We start from the raw sequence: 26340 nt of genomic DNA, 5'->3' as shown, positions 1-26340 counted from the left end.
TAAAACAGATTTTGATAAATAATAATTTTTCACTTTCTTTGAAGAACACAAAAAATGCACAATCTTTTCTATTTACATCTCCACATTTTAAATTAAGCACTAATTGAAAGATCCTCATGTAGGAGTTCTTATCGCTTACAAATCTCTTATAAAATCTCTGAGCCTATTATGGCCATGAGGGCTTCAGCTGCAACATTAAAATGAACTCTGAAGGACCTTCTTAGAACAAAAAATGCAAAACAAGGAAAAGGCAGGGAACACACACTCAGAATGAGAAGATCATTTAACAACAACAACAACAACAAAAAACTATGTAAGAAAAGAAGGGATAGGTCAAGTAAGGATCTTGTCCTCAAGACATCCAACACACATCTGAACTCTCTCAACAGGTTCTGCCAGGTGAATTCTAAACAGAGGTACTGCCCTTCTGTTCTGAGAAGGAATCATTCATGGGAGCAACGATGAGTGCTCTGGATTCAAGAACACGGAGCACATGATTCACCAGGATGGGGTGCAGAGCTTTCAATGATCTGGCTTGAGTTAGGACCTTATTACAATTAAAAAAGAAAACAAAACAAAACTTTAAAAGCCTATTAACCATCTCAAGATGGTTAGAAGGGAAATTCTATCTAAGAAGTTCAGTATCTTAAAAAGTGGAGAACATCTTCCTTTTACTTGAAAAAATTCTTAAAGAATTTAAATCTATTATGGATTAGGCAAGGATAGAGAGTGGATAAAATGAAAACCTACAGTTTTGGAGAAATATATTCTCAGACTACATAATTCATATGTGCTTCTAACCAAAATGTTTCAACATATTGTGGCTCCCAAATAAAAACAATGATATAAAATGATATCACTTTGAAATTACATTTTATTATAAGAGCATCAGAAACACATTTTTAAAAGTTCAGAAAACAGAAAGCTCAGAAGATTTGCCTTCAAATCTGTCACCCAACACACACCTTGTTAGCATTCTGGGTTCCTCTCTTTTATTAGCCTTACTATTGATATTTTTAAAAATTCTTAAAATGTAGGTATAATTTCATTATATTTCATTCACTCTTTTATTATTCTATTGCAACCATTTTTCCTATCTTCGTTTCCATCTTATATGTTATGAATGCTAATGTCCTTCCAAATTTATACATTGAAATCTAATCCCCAATGTGACAGTCTTAAGAGGTGGGCCCTTTACGAAGTTATCAGGTCATGAGGACTCTGCCCTCATGAGTCAGATAGTGTCCTTAAAAAGGAGACCCAGGAGCCTGTTCACCCCTCCTGCCATGTGAAGACACCACACCACCATTTACAAGGAAAGGACTCTTGTTACCTGTTGGAACTTTGATCTTGTACTTCCCAGTCTCTGCAACTATTAGGTATAAGGTTATGTTGTTTATAAGTTATCCAGCCTAAGGTATTTTGTTATAGCAGTTTGAACAGCCTAAGATAACATCCTTTTAACAGCCCCATACTTTCAGTAGATGTTATTAAGTCACTTAACCTAAACGCTAATAAGAGGGAAATAGTTATCGCCTTTTACCATTATAAATAACGGCTGTATGAACAGTCAGTCAGATTTTAATGAAAATAGAGAATAATGGTTAATAATGGGCTCTGTTGCCAGCACAGCCAGTACACATCAGCACAGTGAGACAACAGATGGGGGTAAATGTAATCAACCTACTGACAGTGATGGAATGTGATCTAAAGGACTAATAGGTATGGGCAGTTTAGGATGTAGTGACCGACAAATTCAGGAATCAGTGAATGTCTTATGGTGTAAGGTCTAAAGACACTCTAGAGCAACAAAGAATTTAATGCAATTGCTAAAAACAACTTTTAATGTTACCAAAGATTTAAACTTTCAGAGTTCTGTAGATAACATGAGCTCAGAGGGTGATTATTTAAAGATAATATTGGTACATGTAATCGTAAGAGATGAGCTTCCACACCATCTCCCCACACAGGCCCATCTGCTCCCATGCTTCTCTGAATGATTCACTGCAGCCAGTGCCCATCTGTCCATCCAGTTTGGCTACCCTGGTTCTGACCCACACCACATTTCCCCTGGAGGACTATAACTGCATCCCCAACTTTATTTTCAGTCTGGCCTCCCTCAGATCCACTCCTCACACTGCTGTCAAGGGATGTCTCCCTCCCTTTCTCTTCCCTGCCCCCCAGTACTGGGGTTTGAACTCCAGAGTGATTTCCCTGATGTGGTTTACTACACACAGTCACACCCCATTTGTTTCTCAGTTGCTCCCAACTGCCCTTCAACCCGCCTACCAAACTTCTATAAAGATCCTTTGCCCTCATCTTTCATAAAAACTAGTTTCATCAAACCCAGTTTAAGTATGTCAATTTTGAAAGAGTGAGACTATACAGTCTTGGGTTTCCTACTAATCTGTTCCTTGTGAAGCAGGAAGCAAGAAGCAGGAATCAAATTGGTTCCCATGGCCACCTCCTGATAGACACTGTTTGCCCTGTTCCATAAAAGGAATTGACACAAGACTCCTTGACTGCTAGAAGAGTTCCTGAATGACTATTACATAATCTGATTCCAGGACCAGAGTGACTGTTCCTGGTTTCAGTCTGGGGAGTAACTGTGAGTCTACTAGGTCAACTAGTCCACCCAGTTGACACCTAACGGGTCTCTGATCTGTCTTCATTTCCCAAACATTCAGTCTTTTTTCTTCTGTCCATTCCAACCCAGCCATCTCCCCTCATTCTTTGTGTTTTTATGTCCAAGCTAATAGTCTCTCTTTTGTTGCACTTTACAGAACAACAAACAGGGCTTGCCTGCATCCAGCCATGCCAAGTCCGGCCCACGAGGTGAGTCTGGGATTGCTTTCCTTTCTAACTGATTGAGAGCTGAACTGTGCCCAAAGGGAGGGCTGTTTATTTTTTCAACTTACAATTGCCATTGCCCTCGAAAGTATGACATATTAAAAACACTAATACTCTATTACCCAGTTAAAACAGATTATAGAGATGAGCTCACCCAATGTACCTAAGCAGTTTATTACTGCAAACTAAACAAAAAACATGAAAAGACTCTTCCTTAAGAAAAGGTACAACACTGTAAAGGATGGTCACCCAGTAATTTAAGTCACAAGAACATAGACTTTGATACAAAGAAGTTGCTTTTTAAATCCCACATCACAAATTTTATTTGCCATGTTTCCATTGCTCAAAACGTACTTTGTCTGCTTACAACACACTTTCAAAAGGGTTATAGTAAGTCTCTAACTAGAAATTACCAAACTAAAAGCTTGGGTTTGGGGGCGAAACTACTACATTATCAATGTGGCCATGATGCAGTTCAGTGGAGGACCCGGAGGAAGAACCAAGTGCCATACCCTCTTGGCATCTCTGGGGTTTGTCAGTTACTAGTGGCCTTGGCGTGAATCAGGTCCAGGTCTAATCAAGCCAAGTTTGGTTTAAGTGGTCATGTGGATCATGTTTTCTCGTTAGTTGATTGAGAGATAACTGGTATCCAGACAGAGGTCTATTCTATTTATTGTTATTATTAATATTTTTTTGGAGGATAAAGATTGAACCCAAGGGTCCAAACATGTCAGGAAAATGCCCTACCACTGAGCTACACTCCAGGTCTAAGTTTTCATAACTGAAACGAACTTAATACCTTTACAAGATACTTTACAATTAATAACTATTGTATTTTATTATAAATTTAGGGGTATTAACTCAATAATAATATTTTAATATAGACTGGAATATTATATCCTAGAAATGTATCTTTTTCCATTAAAAATATACTCAAGGGTTCATTTTGCATGATTTTCAGAGGCGTATTTATCAGGAATTTTTTTTGAAAAGTTTAAATGTATATAAATACTTATACTGCAACTTAAAAAAGATTTTCACATGGGAAACATTAAAATATCAATTCAAACTTCTAGAACAAGATAACTACCACTTTTTAAAATAATAACTTATTTATTTTATTGGTTCCTATTAGTTATATATGACAGAAGAGTCCATTTTGATATATTTATACAAGGATGGAACATATCTCATTCTAATTCTGACTGGCCCTATGGATGGTGCATGATATTTAATTTAGGTGAGCTAGGGGCTGGCAGTGAGTTACTATTAACTTTTTCAAACTGTTCTCACAACTGACTCATCTTTCGAGGCACTAAGTGCCCTGGAAAAAAGCAACACCAATACTACTGGACAGATGGAGAAGGAGAATTGAGTGGCTATGTGGATAGCCTCATGTCATTCCAATGGTTAGGGACAAAGCCCAGGAATACAAACTGCCTGAACATCCAGTCCAGTATTTTGTTTTGAACTCTACTGACTCAAAAGTGTAGCCTTTTGGAGCAAGGCTGGAGCGAGGACCACTGTGAATCAAATTCATTGATGAATTAGGGAAGTCAACTTTCTTTGCTGACCTGTAACCTACAATTTATGAAATCAACCCACATACCTTGATTTCTGGCAGCTGCATAACTTCAGGGAAAACTTCAATGCAATTGGAGTGAGCAATCACAGTGTGCATGCGCCTACAGTTCATAATAGTTGTTGGAATGGCTTTCAGTTTATTCCCACTGATGTCAATTTCTTCGAGTTCCTCCAGTTTTGCCATTTTACTGAAAAAGAGAAAAATCCATCAGGGAAGGAGTTATAAAATAATGATAAGGCAATTTATAAATGCACACATACACACAAAATGAGAAACAAAAGAGCAATTTATTATGACTTTAAAGATTAAGTTTTACTAGTAATTTTCATAAACATCAATTTTTCATCATTGGTTTTGGGCATTGAAGTATTCTGTCACCTCCTTTCCTATTATAGAACAACAACTTAACTTCAACTCTTCAAACTGGCAAGAAGAAAGTAAGTGGATGTCCTTTATCTCCTAAAAATCTGTGTGTTTCCCTGGCAACAATCAGGTTGCTCTGCAGCTTAATCTGAACTCCAAAGTAAATCCTATTTAAATGGGTCAAAAGTCATCATTAATCCACATAACTGCTTTTAAGAAAACTTAGTCTGAGTGCATTATTTCTTTGTATAGGCAATGAAAACCCAAAGTGACGTGGGAACAGAGCAATAGCTCCTATTAAGATATGCTTTCCTCCTCAAACCCCACATCCAGAATTTCTCTGACACTGTTCAAGATCACAAGGTGGTGGTAAGGAGAAGGGATATGTCTAAAGTCATTCTGATCATCTGTCAAGGCCCAAATTCAAACTAGATTCAAACTGGACCCAAAAGACATTTCTCTCAACTCCTGCTAAACATCCACAAAGAAGGCATCTCTCCAACCTTACCTTAGTAACATTTTCTAATGTAACTTACCACTTTCATTTAAGAACGTTTTTTATTGTTCAATCATCATCTACAATCTTAATTCATTAACGAAGTAACCAAATAAAGAAAAATACTAGAATCAGGGTCTCGTGCCTTCTCCACAAGTTTGGAGGACAAAACAACACCTTCACCTTCATAAATAGTACAGCACCAACTACTCCGAAGAGCCACTCTCTACTCCAGAAAGCACAAGACCCCCCAGTTAGTATAAATCAATGCGCAACTAGAGTCACTTAGCTATGGTTACATTTGTCACAATACACTTAAAAAAATTAGCAAAAAAGCGGTATTTCTCTGTCACTTCTCAAATATTAAAGGTCATCTTATTTGCTTATGTTGAAAATAAATATATGCTTAAGATGTAACAGGAGCTAAGATTTTACCTTATAAAATCAGGTCTTTTGATGTAAGCACTGAACAGTCTATCAGGACATACTATGAACAACATTAACACATAGACTGTGAAGTAGTCCATCTACAACAGCCTGAATTCATAAGAATATTATTTGAGTACGTTATCTTTATATTTTGAAAGAAATAGAGAAACCAGTGGTTAACGGAGTGTGAAAAATGACAGAAGGAACAGAAATCAGGCTCAAACAAGTTTCCATTTCTCAACATAAAAAGAATGGGGCCAAACAATGACTTGACCATGGGGAATATTTGTAACCATTTGCTCAAGAGAGAAAGAGAGAGAGAGAGAGAGAGAGAGAGAGAGAGAGAGAGAGAGGGAGAGAGTGAGTTAACAGCCCCAAAACATTTTGTTTAGGGAATACAATCACAGCTTGTATAAAAGAACTGTGAATGAGGGAGAAACAAGCTTTTTTTAATACCTGTGAAACATTTCAGCTTGTATCTTTCCCCCTCCTATGAATTCATTTGTAGAAATGCAACCAAAAACATCACTTTACAACCCTCCATTTACCTTGCTGGAAAACTCTGAAGTCGGTTATAAGCCATGTGAAGGATCTTCAGACGGGGGTGTCCTGTTAACAAGGGCACACACTTATCTGTCAGGTTGTTGTTTGTCAAATACAACTCCTGTAAGATACTGTTTGTCTCTTCAGAAAGTGTGGCTGGAGGAAGGGTTTCCAGTTTGTTTGCAGATGCATTCAGAAATCTCAGGCTACAATGACAAAATGCAATAAAACCCCATTGATAAGTCAGAGCTCTAGTTAAGAACCTTCAACAAACTTAGAAGCTCCTTGCCTGATACCAGGTGTACTGAAAGCTGGGTTTAGAAACACGGATGAAAAGACAGATCCTGGCTTCAAAGAACTCAATTTAGTAGGCATGTGAATCCCTGACTACTTTCTATGATGAACACAATAGTTACATATGTGTGTTACATACAAAAAGATACAAATTGGCCCAGCACAGTGACTACAGAGGTAGAAGCTGGAGGACTGCAAGTTCAAAACCAGTCTCAGCAACTTGGCAAGACCCTTAGCAATTAAGTGAAACCTTGTCTCAAAAAATAGAGGGGAAAAAAATGGGGGCGAGGATGGGAGGGAACAGGGAAATCACGAACTGAAATTGATTTGTATGCATGTGTGAGTTCACTGGGATGAACCCAACTGATATGTATAACCATAAAGCTCTAATAAATAAAAAATATAGAGAAAGAGAGAAAAAAAGGGGCTGGGGATGTAACTCAGTGGTAAGTGCCTCTGGGTTCAATCCCTGGTACCAATTAAAAAAAGGGGACATATAAATCAATTTTTATGGAAGCACAAAGGTAAAAGGAAGTGATTATTTTTATAGCTCATAGGGAGTAGAAAGAAAAGTGATATGGAAAAGTTAATACTCTGATTTAAGGAAGAGAAAAACAATTGCCTATTTTTTTCTTAAATAAAGGGGTTCTTAGAGTAATAAAACAATTTGGTATAGATCATAATATGACTAAACGACACAGTGACTAAGTCCTTTTCAGCATAATGTCTAAACCACATGGTACTGCCATGCATTCATAACTGCATGAGGTAATGTGCTCTGGAGTAAAATAATGGAACATACGCAGCAGTGAGAAAGAAGAATTACAACCACAGCATTAACACGATGAATCTCAAACGAAAGGCTGAGCTCCTGAGAAAAGTCAGACACCATGGGACATTCCGTCACCATGAAGTCCGAAGTCAGGGAAAATGAATCTCCCGAGACACAAGTTGGGGTGGGGGTGACTCAGGTGGGAGGGAAGCAGCCTCCAGGAGGGGTGTCTAACGTCTCTACCATCTGGGTCTGGGTGTGTGTCACATTGAGAAAAGTCATCAACTGCTAAGCTTAGGATTTGGTTACTTTTCTGTATTTATATTATACTTCAATAAAATGTGTATTAATACAAGCAAACAAGACAATATATGTTCTGCCAGTTTCCAGATGATGAAATGAAGAATGGATAAAACACAAAGAACAGTTTTACTCCTAAGATAATGAGAGCCATCAAAATCCTTCCAGATATTGTAAAACAGTTAAATTCACAAATGCATACATGGGAATTGGAAGAGAATATTTGAGATGGGGTTCTAAATCACTCCAAAAGATCAGGAAGGACAGAGCAGAGGCCGACTGGCCATGGCCTGAGGCAGAGGCGGCCCTCCCACCTCAAAGGATGTCCAACAGTGCAGCTGCAGCAACAGAAAAGGGCGAGCGCTCAGCGCACAGGGCTCACTGTGTCCTGGGGCCGGCCTGCCTCGCCTTCCACACCATTCCCAGTTCAAAATCACTAGGGTTTGAAGTTTCAGCAAAGATTTAGGACTATTCTGCTGCATGTTAAGAAAAAAGAATAAAATCTTCCTTTAAAAGGGTGAATAAGGAAACACCAAGTAGTTATTTTAATCTTAGATTAAAAGAAGGCTTTATATTAGGAGTCCTCCTCAGGCCTCATTCCAAGCTCTCAATCTACTCATCTAACATTCTATAATTTTGCACATTCCCCACACTTACACACACGTACCAACTCCACCACTTATCTGAGGAAAAGCAGCTTCCCCAAAATAGAACATTTTCCATTTAAAAAACCCGTATTCCATTGACATTAAAAAAAAAAAAAGAAGAAGAAGGGAAGTTAAAAGAAGGGCTGTACAGACCATAAATAGTCATGGGAAATTACAGTCATATGTGCTACAGAGAAGAAAATAAAGGTCATTGATACAATTTATGAAATGGTTTAGAATTAGGAAGGAAGCCAGTTTCATCACAACAGTTCTTTTACGTATTTTTGTGAGACTATGTCTTCAGGCCCCATTTAAACCACCTGACTTAAATATCCTATTAAGAATTTCTTCACTGTAGAATTAGAATAAATTAAAACATAAGAAATACATTTGTATTGCCCTGAAGTATCTTGGACTAGGGGCAGCTGGGAAATCATCTGGCAACCTCATTAAAATACAATTCTCTGGGAAATAAGTAAAGAAACGAAGAGAGAAGCAAGAGAATACTTTAAAGCCAGAAAAGCCCAAAATATTGCCTTAAAAACACTGACAAGTCAATGCTCACCTCTAAAGCTGTCTAAGGCACTTTGAAAACCCATTGAATTATCTGAAGGAAGGCTTGAAAGCAACTTCAGAAATGATTTCTCGCCACCCTATCCTCTTTCTGAAATTTGCCCATACTTAATGAACTATATATATTCTCAATGGTAAATTAGGAGGGGAAAAGCCTGCATTGTACTTCTCCAGGAAATGAAACTAAGTTAACTGAAAGTACACGGTGCCATCTCAACCATATGCAGGCTGACTGAGTCACTGTGTTGGTTAATAGTCCAAGAGCAAACAATTGGACTAACAAGATTTTCAATTCTAATGGTCTCAGAAAAGTTAAATTCAATGCCCATTCTCTTAAAACGTTCTCTCCTCAATCTTACAACATTTCAGGAAGAGACAAAGTAAACTGATTTAGTGGACTAAGTGTCATCCTTCCACCAGGATTAACTACTTGAGATGTGCAAAATTTTAACAGTATGGATAACTGTTTAGTCAATAGATAGGCTCCATACTCCCACTCCCTGCCTTCAACCCTATAAGAAAGCAACATTCCTAAAGACCTGGGTTTGGTCACAAGTCACTGATGCAGTAACTATTCTTAAGCTTCTCCCTTACAGATCTTTTTTTTTTTTTTTTTTTTTTTTTTGTAAAAAGACTGTTTAATGTGCCAAAAAATGTTTCAACCATATAATCCTTCTCACTAAGCAACACTCTTCTTATTAGAGAAAAAGCAGAAAATGGTACTGCTTCTTTCATTTGTAAAGTGCTTTGCTGAAACCACAGCTCTTCCCTATTTTCTATCTTATCAGATGCTCCCTCTTCCCAGAGGTAATCCCTCATATATTAAAGAAGTCACACACAAAGGCTGAGAAATTTGAACTGCTTGGCAATGGTTAAACAGTAACTTAGTGGCACAACCAGAAATAAATCCCATATTCCATCACCTGCAACAGTCTATTATTCCCTAATACATCTCTCTCCAAACCTCAAATATTAAAAAATAAAATAATAAAAAAACCTTTTCATGAAGACATTTTCACAGGCCCCTTTCTCCAAAATAGCTGGAGGTCAGGCAGGGCACCTGCTGAGAACCTGAAGATCATGTGCACATAGCACTTCAAATTCAAGTGCACACAGCACTTCAAATTCAATTATTAAAGAAGTTAATCAACAGTATGGTGTTCAAAACCTTTTCTTAGCAGGAAGTACAAAAGTCAGAAAAAAGAGATACAGCTCCTGCCCAAGAGCACTTGAGATGTCACCCATATGAGCAGAGACAAATCCACTTCCTGCTCTGGAGCAATTGCTGTGTCCCTCTGCCTTGGCACACCATGTCCATCTGGCTCATCTGGGTTGCTGTTTTATCCTGTTTGCTTTTTAGAAATTTCCATACACCCTTAGAATTTTACAGCCTGATTCTGTCCCTGAAAAGATCACAGGCTTTGGTACCGTAATAGATTTACAATTTGTAGGCATGCCAGGTATTCTGTATTTAAATAATTTTCCTGGAGATCAGTGCTAGGATTTGTATTCCATTAAAAAAATCCAAATGGTTGAGACTATCCAAACCAAGCACAACTCTTACTTTTAGACAATTCCCTTGAGCTAGGCACAGAGGCACACATCTATAATCCCAATACTCAGGGGCTGAAGTAGGAGAATCAGAAGTTTGAGGCTGGACTCAGCAATTCAGCAAGACCCTCAGCAACTTAGTGAGGCCCCGACTCAAAATAAAAAATAAAAACTGAGGTATACCTCAGTGGTAAAGTGTCCCTGCGTTCAATCTCAAGTAACCACAACAAGAACAAAACAACAACACAAACAATTCCCTGATTTCTGTCCCCAAAACATTCCCAGAAGTATCAAACAAACCATTGTAATTTCTTATTGCTCACTTTTATAACACAGCACTTTTGACAATCTCTTCTATCTTCACAAGGCTGACAGTTAAGGCAGGGGCTTTTTAACATTTTATGATGGTAACTAAAAGTACAAAATACATTTTGCATGACCAGCCACACTATACATGTAACATATACATATGTAACGGAAACAAGTTTCATGAAACTTAACTAAGGTTACTGATTCACACTGATGTTTTCCATACTTTTTTTTTTTACAGTACATGTGAACCCCTAAGCCTCATACATGATAGGCAAGCATTCCACTAAGCTTCATCCCCAGCCTTTTTTTATTTATTCTATTTTGAGACACTAAATTACCCAGGTTGGGCTCAAACTTTGGATCCTCCTGCCTCAGCCTCCTAAGTAGCTGGGATTACAGGCATATACCACAGCAAACAACTACTATTTTGGGGCTAGAAGGCTGGGGATTAAGACCAGGTGTTTTATCACTGAGATACATCCCCAGCCCATGTCTTATGTATGCGAAGGTTTCTGCATACTTCTTTTCTTTGGGGAGAGGGGAACCAGGGAGTGAACTCAGGGGCACTCGACCACTGAGCCACATTCCCAGATCTATTCTGTATTTTATTTGGAGACAGGTTCTCACTGAGTTACTTAGTGCCTTGCTTTTGCTGAAGCTGGCTTTGCACTCTTGATCCTCCTGCCTCAGACTCCCAAGTCACTGTGCCTGACTTGCATATTAATTTATATCCTGATAAGTTACTATGATGTTTTCTTGTTTGGGTTCATTTATCAACAATTTTAGGGTTTTCAAGTATTCTATCATTTAAGTGCAAATACAGATGGTGTATCTCTTCTTCATCGAGTCTCATGTCTCTGATTTTTTTTTTTGTTTTAATGTGTGACTGGTATGTCTAGTAAAATACTGAATAACAATGTAAATAGTGGACATCCTTGTCTTGTCACCGATCTTAGAGCACTGATGTTTTCCTATTAAGAAAGTGCTTTCAGAATCATGGTGTGTAAGGAAGTAACCCTCAATACCTACTTTTTCTTTTTCAATTAACAATTTTATTAAGATATTATTCATAATTCACATAAGCATACACCTCATTTTGTTCACTCATTTATCAGGTAATGGACATGGACTATTTCCATATTTGAAGGGAGTTAAGTTCAATCATATATATTGATATATCTGATGTTCGGTCGCAACTGTCCTACTGTTTCATATTTATATATATTTGTTATTTTCCTCTCTATAAAATGTACATTCTTTTCTTCTTTAATATATATATATATATTTTTATTTAGGGAGTTTTTTCTAGTAGTCACCTTGCATTTCTACCTTATTAAATGATCATAGTTCTTTGGATTTTTATATAATCACTATCTGGCTCATCACTTTTTTTAAAAAAACTTTGAGATCTGTGTTTACTGCTAGAGGAATATAATGGAATACAGTTTTAAATATTAGTTCTCTTCCATTGTTGTGCCTTTATTCTTCAAGGACTTATATATAAATATTACTCTTTTGTGGTCAGTTTTGCATTTCTATTCTTTAACTTTCCAATTCTTTTTCTCTTTTTCATTATTTTCAACTAGATTTCTATAACTCAAGTCTTAAAGAATATTTAGCTTGATATAAAAATCTGGGGTCATACTTCAATCAAATTTTTAAAAAATATTGCTCAACTATTACCTTGCTTTGTATGTTTTTGAGAAATCTCATGAGTCTACATTATTTGCCTTTTTAAATTATTTGACCTTTTTTCTTGATATACTTAAGGATGTTAATCTTCTGAATCTAGTAGTTTTACCAAAATAAATCTGAAAATTGAAAATTTTGGTTTTTCCAGGCACTCGATCAATCAATAGTCCCTTTAAAATACACTTTAAGATACTTTCTTTGTTGGTAGAAAAATTCCTTGGATTACCATTCTGAATACTAGTTGTGTTCCATTGTTTTGTCTTTGCTCTTCAAGGGCTCATAATAAAATGTTATTCCTGTTTGATCTGTCTTGCATTTTCACTATTTTATCTCTTATCTTTTTATTTCTCTTTGCCTCATTTTCATTCCTTACATTTTTCTGCCTTTCTTTAATGTCCCTTACTAAATTTTTATTTGGGTCTATTCTCCCTTGGGCACCTTGTAATATATTACTCATTTCTGAGATAATCACTACCCTCTTTCATTTTATGGATTCAAAATGAATTCAAACTTATCTTTCCATTCTTTCTTGTTTGTCCATTTTTATTCTTAGTTTCTCAATTTTCTGTTTTTATATCCCAACATGCTCATTTGAGTATATTTAATTCTGCTTTGAATGTTGTCTTACGGTTTTCTTTGGCTTCACAATAGTGTGGGGGAGAATATTGCACAGTAGATGCATGCTGTTTTTTGTTTTTGCATTTCAGGGTTAATAATACAGATGTCTCTATTTCCTATTTCTTTCCATGGCATCAGGCTGATTCACAGGATTTGTATATTAATAATGCCATTACTGTCAGCAAGCAAAGACCTCATAACACTGAGAGACTTCTGTTTGGGCAGAGTAGGAAAGGACGGTGTGTCCTCTGATATTCTGGCTCACCTTTATTGTGAACTTTTGTTTTCCTCTTTTGCTTCTTTTCTCTTTTATCAACCCAACTGTCAATTTTCTCTAAGTAGCTGTACTTTTTCTGCATACTACCCCTTCAAATTATACACACTTTCACCTAAGCCTTGGATGGTAGTTGTAGGCTACCTTGGCCCTGCTGCCACCTCCCTCCTATCTTTCCCACTGTCTTCTCATTCCACCTTCAGTGGGCACACAGTCTCGGAGTGAAGCAGAGATGGAGAAGTGTGGGAGACTGCTTGCTCTCTGGTACTTATTTCTCTTGGTATTTACACTTCAGCCTCTGCTGCTAAAGGAGCAACAGTTCTCACAGAAGATGCCCTAGATTGGCAGCTCACGATCTGGTGCACCTCACAATCACCTAGGGAGTTTTCATTAGAGCACATTCTCCTCTTCAACCCTCTTAGTAAGCAGGGTTAGGGAGAGGCCTCGAAATCTAAAAGAAATCTCGCCAAGTTGAGAATCGTTTCAGGACAAAAACCCCTTTTAATGTACTCTAGTGGTTTCCTGGGATAGATGGAAATGCCCCACCACCAGCAGTGGAGCAAACTTGCCCACCTCACCCATTTGGGGAGCACCAGAGAAGTGGTGGTAGGGGTGACCAAGCAGCCCTCGGCACTGGCAACACTTCTGACAACCTGAGCCTGTGCTCTTCTCAGGTCCCAGGTTCACAGCTGAACTCAGGAGTGCGCAGGACCTCTGGATAAACCCTTCCTGTTTGTTCTGGTTAACAACACATGGAGTTTGTCACTAGAATCTAACCCTGGTGAGATCACATAATTGTCTGTTCTCCAAGGCTCCACCCTTCCCTTCCCCAGAACTGAGGGGATCGTGTCAGTGGGGAGTGGATGGAAACTCTCTTCTTCACAGTGTGCTAAACCCCACCAACCGATTCTCTAGTTTTGAAAAACTAGTCAGCTGATTTTGATGTAACAAGGCTAAGAACCACTACTTCATGATATTTGAGAAACACACAATAAAAGGAAGAGATGAGATATATTTGATATCCAGAAATAAACTACAGGTTCACAATTTTTCTATTAAAATTCTTCTTTTATGTAAATCTGCTTTTCAGCAGTAGCACCTGAGGTCACCTTCAGCCTTCAGTGTGTGTAGTGGACCCTCTCAACTGGAACCACACAGTGGGGACGCCTTGTAAACATGCTGATTCCCAGGCTATCCCCCTAAAGTCTATGTAAGTAAAAGTGAGATCAGAGCCAGGAGTACTCGTGTTTCATTAATTCTCTAAGGGATTCTGAAAACATGCTTTAAAAAATACTCTTCTAAAGTCTACCATGGCTCTCAAAACACCAGAATGTCACAAGGCAACTCTCTTCATTAAAAACAACAACAACAACAAAAACAAAAAACAAAAACAGTTAGGCAAATTAGTTCTTCAATATGCCAGAAATATCTGTCTTTGCCAAAATGCATCAGTTGTCATGCTCGATCGATCGCACTCTTCTAGATTTTCTGTTCCCTTTTAGTCCCTTTGATATTTACACATGTTCTGAGTCACTAAAACTTATGGTTTATAGTGTGACTAATGCTCTGGGGATACTTAATAAATACAAATGAGCAATTACCATGAACCACATTTGGTGCACTACCCTCAACTCCTGCCACTGAAAATACCTTGTACTGCTCCAACCAGGGATAAAAACAGACCCCGATGCCCGCCCACAACATGGAGCTGTAACTCTCCTTTAAGAGCATCCATGTTGGCTTTGTCAATCAGGGAAATTCCATTTGAAGAAGCTGTCTGGCCATATCAAATTTGTGTGCAGATGCTGACTGGACAGGGAGTCACTGCCAAGATTTCAGAAAGGAACAGAAGGATGGCAGTATCTCTAACAGCGCCTCATCCACTCTGGTGACCCACGCAGAATTACCTACCTTTCCCTTGCCCATCTGTTGATCACAACCAATTATCTCAAACTTTTTCAGGATTTCCATTAAGAAAATCCTCAACTAAAAGCAGAAAGAGGCAATATGGAAAATCCAGGCCAGTACGGTCTAGATTAGAATATCTGCTAGTTTATCCAACAGACCTAAATTCTCTTGACCATAAGATACTAAATCACAGTCCACTTCTCACTAATATATGGACCATATATAAATTTTGAGCTGCAAGGTTTTTTATTGCTTACTTTTTCCCTTAAAAACGTATTTATTTTGTCACATAGTAACTGTACATATTTATGGGGCATAAGATCATATTTTAATACATGCATACAGTGTAAACTGCCAGTTTATGAAAAGCAAGTCAAAATAAACAAAACTCAAAGATGCAAATACATAGAAAACTTGTAAACTGAAAATGCTGATTCAAGTCATAAGAATGTTAATACAATGGGTCTCAAGATTTCAGAGAAAGATGATTTTACTGAAAGCCATCTAATTTATAAAGTAGATTCATATCTCTTATTTGGTTACCAAATACCTTCCTGCTACTAGGAAAAGCAGATTAATACACACTATTCTAAAGCTGACAGTATCATGTAATTAAAACTGTGAGACTGATTTCAGAACACAAGATTCAGAACAAAGGAATACACCCAAGAAAAAGAGTCAAAATTTGGTTTTCTACTCTGCATCCAATAACACGTGTTTTTCTGATAGTTCTCTTGAGGCTTCCAAGTACTTGTTCTACTGAGAGCATGAACTAAACCATTTTAATTTATGAAGGCTTGCATTCAGGCACTTTCCTCAGTTACATAACCCAACACAGAACTGATAACATTAATTTATTGTCACAAAAAATATGAAAAAAGGAACAACTACACATTTTTAAGATTTGTATCTCGGAACAAACTGAATAGAAGGAATATTAAGGCAGTTTCATTATTGGCTGAAGTTATTTACCAAACAGGAACAGCAAATTTGTTCCATCCTACAACAAAAAAGTGTTCTTCCTCATACCACGAGGCTGAGTTCTGCCATGTGCCTCATCATTTTCTGGGTCTTCTACCCTTTTACTAAGCTTCCTTGTGCAGCTACTTCCTGCTGCATTAGGGTAAGCTCCTGGAGGGTCACACCTCTGCTGACTCACTTCTCCCTGCCCCACAGACTCCCACACTGTGGCTTAAACCTACTGGGGCAGTAGGAGGTCTGCTGTGCCGAACCATAAAACAAAACAAATCACAGCTGAAACCACCCACAAAAGACTATCGCACTCTCTCCTAAAAAGCCAACTTTTTAAACATCATGTTTTCTGGGATGGTCTGCTTCAATTACTGTCAATACTAGTTTATTTCTTCCCTCAAACTCATCAAATGAAATACCCAAAAGCTGTACATTTTCCTGATAAAGATTATGCCAAAATAAAGATTATTATTAATATCAACCCTCTAAGATTCAGTGGTTTGGTAAAAAAATAATTAGAAAATGTTGCCTTTCATGTTTCTAACAAATAAAATAATTTCAAAATGTGGTTTAAAAAGTGCTAGTCAAGCTGGGTGTGGTGGTACATCTGTAATCACAGCAACTCAGGAGACCAAGGCAGGAAGACCACAAGTTTGAGGCCAGCTTCAACAACTCAGTGACACCCTGTCTGAAAATAAAAGGTAAAAAGGGCTAGGGACGTAGTTCAGTGGTAGAGCACCCCTGGGTTGAATACCAGTATACCAGTAACTCAAAAAAAAAAAAAAGAGCTAATCGATCAATTTTACCCCACCTGCTTCATAACCCACTATGTCTGAAATAATTAGTTCTTAAAATATTCTTTCTGACAAGAAGAAATATCAATTGTTACCATGCTGGAAAGTAACTGCTATAGTGGTTGGAAAACAAAGGCAGTGGAATATACCTTCTTGGAAAAATCTCTTATTTTTGCCTTTTTAAAAAATCACATTTGTGTGTATGAATATATATATATATATTTGGGGGAGAGTATTGGAGATTGAACCCAGGGGCACTTCACCACTCAGCAACATTCCCAGCCTCTTCAAACCCTTTTTTAAAATTTTGAGACAGGTTCTTGCTAAGTTGCTGAGGCTGGCCTCAAACTTTGAGTCCTCCTGCCTCTGCCTCCCTAGTGCTGGAATCACAGGTGTGTGCCACCACACCCAGTTGACAATCATATTTTCTTAAATTCCATTACTTCTTTATAATTAGTTCAGTTGAAATTCATTGTAACTTATGTAAGCACAGTGGGGATAATTTTTTTTTTTTGAGAGGAAAATAACCAAAGAAAGAGGAAAGGCATACTAGAAATTTTCTAAATCTTGATCTGGGTAGTGGTTACAGGTATGAGTGTGTATAAAATTTCTTGAGAAATACGCCAAAGGGTTTTACACTTTAATGAATAGAGTTACATCTTGATAATTTTATAGGAAAAAGACGCAAAAAATACGAAGTTGGGAGTGAGGATGGATAATGTTTAAAATTCCTGAAATTCTCTTTCACTCATTGAATAAAAATTTATTGGGCACCTTCCTTAATTCCAGATACAATGCAGAATGCTGGGGATAAAACTGTAATTGAGCCCAAGTTGCTGGTTTCATAGAGTCAACACCCTAAGGGTAGGAAGGGCAGAGTGGGCAAGAAATCACAACAGGCATGCAGTGAGTCAGTGAAGAGTTGGGCACAGGCCTTCCCTGGCTATTTCACCCACACAGCATCACTCATGCTGAAATATCTAAAATTTATTTATTTATTTATTTTAAAAAAATATTTCCTTTTAGTTATAGATAGACACAATACCTTTATTTTTATTATTATTATTTTTTTTATGTGGTGCTGAGGATCAAACCCAGGGCTTTATGCATACTAGGCTCGCACTCTACCACTGAGCCACAACCCCACACCTCTAAAATGTACTTTTAAGTAAAAATATTCATTTCCTTCTTTGCACTTGTAGAAACACAAAATTAAATTTAACTTTTTAAAATTTTCATCATGAGAATATGCTCAAAGTTATATCCTTCATGTTGTCTCTAAAGTAATGGTCACTTCCTAAAAGTAAACATTAGTAGAGGTCAAAGTGATTTAGGTCACTAGCCTATGCAGCATTTTAGTATATGCACAAGGGCTTTGAAGCAAACAAAATGTTTCAAAGTAAGTTCACAGCCACTGTTACTTAAAGCTTTCTTTAAAGTTCTCTGTGTTGTAACTCTTCATAGAAAACAGAATTTCACATAATGGTTAGTTAATCCCTTCATCAAAACCACTTCTTCAAAAGCTTACTGATACAAGTTATTTAGAAAAATTGTTCTTCAAAAGAAAATATGTTACTTAAATATGAGGAGAAAGCTGTGGTAAAGAAGGACTGATAAAAATAAATAAGCAAATTCTGAGAAAACCCATCTCTGTCACAAAAGTCACAAATAACGAAAGCAGGACCAGTGAATCATAAGATAATTAAGCTACGCCAGGAGCAACTGGTACAAGCTTTGGCCAGGTGGCAATGCAGGAGAGTCCACTTCTCATCTGTTTTACACCTGGATCCCACTGCACATTCATGTACAACACAACCTACTTCTCTCTCCAGGGAACAGCAAAGTTAACAAGAAATCTGCAGGATATCCCTGGCTCCACCCCCCACAAAATGGTCAGAGATGTGGCTGGCAAAACAATTCTCTTCATAAATCCAAGCTGGATAATCAGAAAGCTCTCACGCATGTTCTCACAACAGAGAAGACAACAACACCAGTGAGGGGTACTGCACAGACCCCGGTGAACATGCAAGACAGACCAAGCACTTTACCTGTCCGCCTTCATGAGGAGGGTAGGTGGCAGCTCTACGAGCTGGTTATGCTGCACATCCAAGACCTCCACTGAGGTTCTTTCTAGTCGCTCAGGCAGCCTTGTCAACTGGTTATGTCCTGCCAGCAGTTTCCGGAGACTACTGTTACAAAATAAGCTGTGCGAGAAGGGACAAAAAACAAATGCCAAATTACTTTAAGCTAATTTGGGATAAAGTTTAGAAAATGAGTAAGAGCAGAATACTTAAAATTCTCCAAAAATCTCATAGACATTCAAAGCAACTGCAAGTTCATTTTAATATAAACTTGGACCTATTTATATTTTAATACTTTCTAGACTTAAAAAAAAAAAAAAAGAGGGCAGGGAAAATTATGAAAACAAATATGATGCAAAGCAGCTCTCCTTAGAGAAGAACAAGTTTCATAGAAGCGGTCAGTCCAGTTTTGTTAGGTTCACATAGTGGGCTCTGAATGACTGTAGGATTCTCCAAGGAAAGGCTTGAGTCTTGTATGGCCCTACATAGCTGGGTGTTCTACCCACACAGATGCTAAATAAATACAGCAAAGAAATCTTTACATAAAGGATCAACATTAAATAAAGGGTTCTTTTAGCCAACTTAAATTTTACAAATGCAACTGAGAAAATGTTACATTTTCTTTCAGTTTTGAAATCATAATCATCTCTCCTTTCTTCTGATTCATGTCAATATATTTTTGGTTTCTCTTCAGTTTAATCTTAGACCAAGGAACAGACTCCCTGCTAAAGACAGCAGAATACATTTAATCTACTATTTTCTTGTGAGTCAATCTGAAAGATTGGATGCATTTCTTCTAAGGGTTACTGGAACAAAATCAATGATGAATATTTGTTAATCTAATATAAATGTGCATTATGACCACTTCAGACTTTTCAACAATTGTAGAGAATAAAACAGGTGCTGAATTTAAACATAAACATCTGGGAGTGGTGGAAAAGGTCAGTTTATAATCTGCATCACAATCACTATATAGTAAGAATTGATTTATGCTGCAGTTAAAATGAGGCTTCCTCATCCACCTCCTGTTTTCTACCATTCTGGTCTCACTCACTGGTAACCACAGTTTTTTAAATTAACTTATTTTTATTTGGTAAAAAAAATTATACATATTTATGGTCTACAACATGATGTTCTGATATATGTATACATTATAGAATGGCTAAATCAAGCTGATTAACATGCATTATCTCAATCATTTGTTGTGGTGAGAACCTTTAAATTCTATTCAGTAATTTTTAATATAATACATTATTAACTATAATCACATCTTGTAGAAAGGTCTCTTGACCTTATTTCCCCTAACTGAAATTTTGTATTCTTTGATTTACAACTATTAAAAAATCACCCCACATTATAGCCTAACTTTATTCACTTTTAAATATCAAAATTATATCCTTTCTTGCAAAAATGTTAGCAATCTGTCCCAACCCTTGACACTAAGGTCACCATTAAAGATATCTGACTTTGTAGGCATCAGTGTGACAGGACAGACTATTCAGCCAGTGTGCAGTTACACTTGTCACAGGGCAGTCACTATAATAATGATTCCAACTCAATATTTCAGGATTTGGAGATATATACACATATTTTTTCTTTCATCCTTAATATATGGATAACTGAAAGGAGTGAAAAACTCCATTTTGATTTTTCCAAAGAAAACAGCAGATTTGATCGACTACAGGATGAATAATAAATGTTATTAGAGTCAGTTCAATTGCTTTTTATATTAAACATTAAAATACTATCTTTCCCCTTTAATGCATTTACACTTCTAAATAGTAAATTTTGTTAAACCCTTCACATACCTTACTTAGATAAATAAAATTTAGGTATTAAATCAATTCTAACAAATCACTGTCTTGCCTGAATAAAACAACAGAGCCCATAGAAAGTGTGCAGCTAAATACCATGAGAAAACAATACAAATTGTTTTATCCCATATTAAACACACACACACACACACACACACACACACACACACACACTGTTCAAATGCTTTGACAATAGAGCATTTGATATCTGCTTTGAATAAACATTTTTTTCAGATCCCCCCAAAGTCTGTACTGATACACAACCAATCTTAAGATTAATGAACTTTGGGACAATTGGGTGAAGTATTGGTTATCTTGTAAGTATTTTGAGGGTATGTGTAAATATAAAAAATTCTCTTTGGGAGCCTACCACAAAACAGGCCTCAATCACTAATGTGCTGTCTGTTGGATTAAGGTCAGAAGGGATAAGAGAAGAGAGAAAACAAGAGGAAAGATAATGTTAAAAAACAAATTTGCAACAAATTAATTTTCCCCATTAATAGTAGCCTATTTTTGTTTTTAATCTTCCTCTTCTAAAGGGGTGGGCACAGACACCCAAACACACATACCCACACCTATCTACCCTTTCAATAATGGCGATGGGCTGCACAGGGTTACATAAATGTTCAATGTGATACTCCTGGGCAGAAAGCAATTTCAAATGAATCAAATTTATAGATATAATGTATAGCTGAAGAACAAAGAGAAACTACCTGAGCTTTTCAGGGACTGAAAATGTAACTTAGATTTCTTTTATGAGATTTCTTTTAGGATTAAACCACAATAACCAAAAAATATATTAACGAGGTGAAGAGGAAAGAGAGAGATGATTATGACAATAAAGTACCATGGAAGAAAAATGTAACATTTTCTTAGCTGCATTTGCAAAAACTTAATTAGACAAAAGAATCCATTCTTTAATGATGAACCTTTTATTCTATCATAGTGTTATATTAACAGAAATATAATGCAAACTGCATAATTTTAAATTCTAGTAATCACATTAAAACAGAGTATAACAATTCTTATATTTTATTTGATCCAATATCTCAAATATTTTATAATGCAATTAACATACAATGTTGTTAATATTTTGCATGTAGTACATATATTTCACACTTAGAGAACTTCTCAATTAGAACATTACACTTCTCAAAACTCAACAGCCACTTGGCTCAATGATGAATAACCACTCTAAAATATTTACTAGGCATGTCAAGCATGTATATATCATTATTCTTGTTCTTTATGAATGCTAATCATACACCTAAAGATCATGAAAAGTAATCTAAAATAAAAGCTACTCCAAAATGGTGACATATTTTCTGCAGTATTTTTACTGATATTCTGAATTGTACATTGGTAGAAACAATTGATTTCCTCCATTCAGTGATTAGCTAAAAATGTTGAGAAAATAACTAGACATGAATTATGGCAGCCACTAGCCACAAATGACTACTTGATTTTAAATTATTAAAATTAGATAAAATTGAAAATTCAGTTCCTTGATCACACAGTCACATTTCAAGTGCTCAATAGGCACATGAGAAAAGATGAATCAAGTTTGCCCTTCAAATTTTAATGATCTAACAATATCCCCACTAAAGTTAGAATCTAAGGAAAACAAAATTATTTATAGGAAAGATAGACATGTGAAGTCAACAGACAAAAGTAGAAGATCCCAAAAGAACTAATATTCTGGAGGTGAACCACTCATTTATTTGCTGAGCCTTTTTGGATTTAATTAAAATTTTCCACCAAGCACCCTCACTTGGTGTGGTTTTGAAAGGTGTGCTTCAGAGTCAAAAGCTCAGTCTAGTCTTTACTCCATGAAGACACACATGGGGTAAAGATACCAAATAAGGTTTTAAAACTCTTTTGGAGGTTCATAAAAACAAGTTAAACACTAAAATCAGCATTTCTATTCATTGCTCATTTATTTTAAGATTCTCTCACTTGATCTGCAATGCTTACCGGGCAGGAAGTTCACATATTTGATTATGGCCAATATCCAAAACTTCTAGCTTTCGGCTTTCACATACCCACTCAGGCACATTTTCTAAGTGGTTTCTAAATATAAAAACATGTAATTATTTTTAAATTAAATTTGACCTAAACATGATTCTAAATTCAAAATGCCAAATATAATGAGATAAATCAAAAGAATATGTGCATTCACTTTATTTTAGAAGATGAACTGTGAAATGTTAAGAAGAAATATAGAATAAGTAAGAAAGAACATTGCAACATCATCTGCATCATCTCTAAAATCCAAATAAAATAAAATAAAAATTTAAAAATTCCTAGTTCCCAGATTACTTTCCTAAAAAGTGTATAAATCCAAGTTAAGGAACAAGAGGAAATCTTATATTGGGGAAAAATACATGAACACTTCTGGTTAAGTCAAAGAGTCAAATTACATTAATATTATTTTCAAATTTACATTTTTACACTTAACATTAAAATACTTCCAATCCCAGTTGGCATCATGAAAACAGAGCCATGAATAAAGAGAAATGAGAAGTGACTTTAAAATGACACCAGTGAAAAGGTACACTGACGGTAAAGACTCAATACTTATTAACTGAAAACATTTACTTGAGCATTAGATAGTAATTCTAATTACTAGAAATAAGTGAACTGAACTCATGGTGACTTTAATTATTAAATAAATTGACCAATAGGCAAAAACTGGTCCTCAAATATGCTAGGCAAGCGCTCTCTCGCTGAGCTATATCCCAGTTCCAACTATAATTCTTTACAAATAGATGAACGATTCTGTGAAAATATGATGCTCGAGACAAGAACTATACGATATTACAGCAAAGGTAAATATAGTTGTGATGTTACTGTGGTGGGAATTATACATGATTTAAAAATCATGTTCTATAATTTTGCTATTATATCATTTTTCAATTAAAATATAAAAACAGAAGGCGTTATTTTTTCTGTCTATATAGGTACACACTGTTCTGACTTTGAAAGCTAAAGATTGACATAATTATTTTGTCTTATAGTAATTAACTCCTACAACAACAAGACAGGAGAGTGAAAGTGTTCCTTCATAAGAGTAATCTCAACATACAGAAATGAAAACTCCTATAAATGATTAAAGTAACTCAGAACTTTATCTCAAGGAGCTCTAAAGACCTAATAAACACCATAGTAGACGACAGCTTGGAAGGTGGTGTGTGTGTGGGGGGGGGGGGGGGAGGATAGAGCATGTTCCAGTGAGTTACACAAGGAAGGTGAATGACATCTAGGTGGCAGAATTCGGAAACAAGCATGACACAAGTGTTGCCGTTTCAGGCTGACTTCGAGGTTTCAGTGGGTACACTTATCAATCATGTTCTATAAAGAAGAGGAGACCAGATTCACTCTATGGCCAGCTCTCTAAAATAATCTGTTTAAGATATTTATATGCAGCGATGTATGCAAACCCCACTCCTACACTGTTCTTATTTAGAAGGTGAAAATAACATCCAGAGCTGACAGGAGATGGGAAGAAAGGAAGAAACTTAATCATGTAATGTCTGACTTTGACTTCACTAAATATAACTGATGAGCATTTCTGTGGGAAATGCAAGAAGCATTCCTCAAAGAATTTTATCATTTTATAATTATAAATGTATAATAAAATTATAATTGTAATAATACTTCCAATAGCTAAATACTGACACATTCTTACATAATTATGAGTACATTTATAATTTAAGATAGCTAAGTATGTGTACTTTCATGACAAAAGGCAATTCTGTACAGCACGAATCACACTGCAGTTGGGATTACAAACTATGGTGACTGTTAACAAACATGAGAATTTACACATTGAAAGGACTTAACAGTCATCACCTTGAGAAAGCCAGACTCCCATGAGTTCAGAAATCTGTGGTATTTCCTTTGGAATTTCCTTTAACATGAATTTCAATCAATGCATTAAAATTATCAAAATTTAATTTGTATAAGTAGATGCTGTAGATAGATTCACAGCTTTGTGTCATCAGGGAAAAGTGTATTAAGTACTTAGGGAACCTGGAATAGTTATGAAAAGCTGCAGAGGCAAATTTGCATAAAAGGTAAGATGGTCAACCTATTGGAAAAAGTGTTCAGAAACCTAAGCAGGCTTAATGACTATTTTCTAAGAGTACTTGGCAAGAGGATATATGTACAAAATAACAAAGAGGAGAAATTCAAAGAAATATAGTACTCCAAAAAGAAATAATTAGTATCATTTCAGGGAAAGATGACGTGGTTGACATAATTAAAATCTACTGGACTTTCAAGTTATGACCCTCCACTAGAGCTTTCAAGCCTAAACCTGATGTTCAAATTGAAGTCCAAAACAACACCCTGATTTTTCTTGTATGAGCTACAGTGTACAGATGTATTTTAACAGAGAGATAATCACATAAATTTTTTGGAGAAGACCATTAAACAATTTTTTTATTGCTTACCTTCAAGGTCTACAGAAAGTGTTTATCTTATGCACAGACATAATTATCTAAACATCTTTTAAGTAGAGTCAAAGAGTGTTCTGAGACTTGTTTTCTTACCTTGAAACATCCATGTAGGACAGATGATTTGGAACTGGATAAACATCAAGTTGAACTAGTTCTTGGAGAGGAAAAAAAAAAAAAAAACATAAAAGCATTACTATCCAAATGACACAAAGACTCTTTATGTATGTAGAATATCATTATTGTGCTTTATTCTCCACTGTTTGTTTAGTTTAGGAACTACAATACACCCAATTGTTCAATTTTTAAACCACCGGAAAGTAAGGAGAATCCCTAATTTAATCAAAAGTTTTTATGCAGGGCTTGAAATAAGTCATTCATTCTACCTTCCTTCGTCTTTCCTATTCCTTTGCTGTGACTCTTCTCTTGTTATGTGTGCTGAACAGTATCTAAATGATTAACATTCAGGGGTCCTTTCATAAAGCCGAGTACCACCAGGCTTTTTGCCGTCCTCACCATATGAACAGCACTCTCTGGAGGGGCACAGATGAATCCTCTACTCCAAACTGAAAACACTTCTTCAAAATTTTATGAAATGTGGGCTGGGGTTGTGGCTCAGTAGTACAGCACTTGCCTAGCATGTGTGAGGCACTGGGTTCAATTCTCAGCACCACATATAAATAAATAAAATAAAGGTCCATTGACAACTAAAAAATAAAAATAAAAATAAAAAAACTTCATGAAATGTGACACCACTGTGTCCATCGAGGGTTTTGTGGCTTGGACAGAGTCATTTCTAAATGCCCTGCTATGTTAAATGCTTGCTGAGTAATTCACAGGTTCATCTCCTATCTGGTTGCCCACTCTGGTTCCAGTCAACTGTGAGAGGCTCATAGGTTAACTTTTTGCACCAGCTTTTTTATTTCTTCCAGTTATCTTACTTCCATACTTTCAGGTCTACACTCTGAGAAGAGGAATCTAAAATCCACATCTGTATCCCTGGCAGCAAGTTCCC

At 36.4% G+C, this 26340-nt stretch overlaps 1 protein-coding gene and 1 long non-coding RNA gene across 2 annotated transcripts in view; one reads left to right on the top strand and one right to left on the bottom strand.

Moving 5' to 3' along the window:
- The window catches only part of Phlpp1 (PH domain and leucine rich repeat protein phosphatase 1), a 215675-nt gene that overhangs the window by 21481 nt on the left and 167854 nt on the right, over positions 1-26340 (bottom strand). Inside the window, exons 8-12 of the mRNA XM_047526484.1 lie at positions 25422-25482; positions 22843-22938; positions 19022-19177; positions 6272-6472; positions 4460-4622 (exon numbers count right to left, since the gene is read on the bottom strand). Coding sequence (XP_047382440.1) covers positions 4460-4622; positions 6272-6472; positions 19022-19177; positions 22843-22938; positions 25422-25482 — 677 coding nt within the window. The remainder of the gene's footprint in view (positions 1-4459; positions 4623-6271; positions 6473-19021; positions 19178-22842; positions 22939-25421; positions 25483-26340) is intronic.
- On the top strand, positions 2782-5380 carry LOC124965502 (uncharacterized). Its single transcript, XR_007105187.1, has 3 exons — positions 2782-2835; positions 4831-4872; positions 5051-5380. It is a non-coding gene; the product is annotated as an uncharacterized LOC124965502 (long non-coding RNA).

Source organism: Sciurus carolinensis, chromosome 15 (genome assembly GCF_902686445.1).
Source record: "Sciurus carolinensis chromosome 15, mSciCar1.2, whole genome shotgun sequence".
Classification (NCBI taxonomy): domain Eukaryota; kingdom Metazoa; phylum Chordata; class Mammalia; order Rodentia; family Sciuridae; genus Sciurus; species Sciurus carolinensis.
This window is presented reverse-complemented; position numbering and strand designations above follow the sequence as displayed.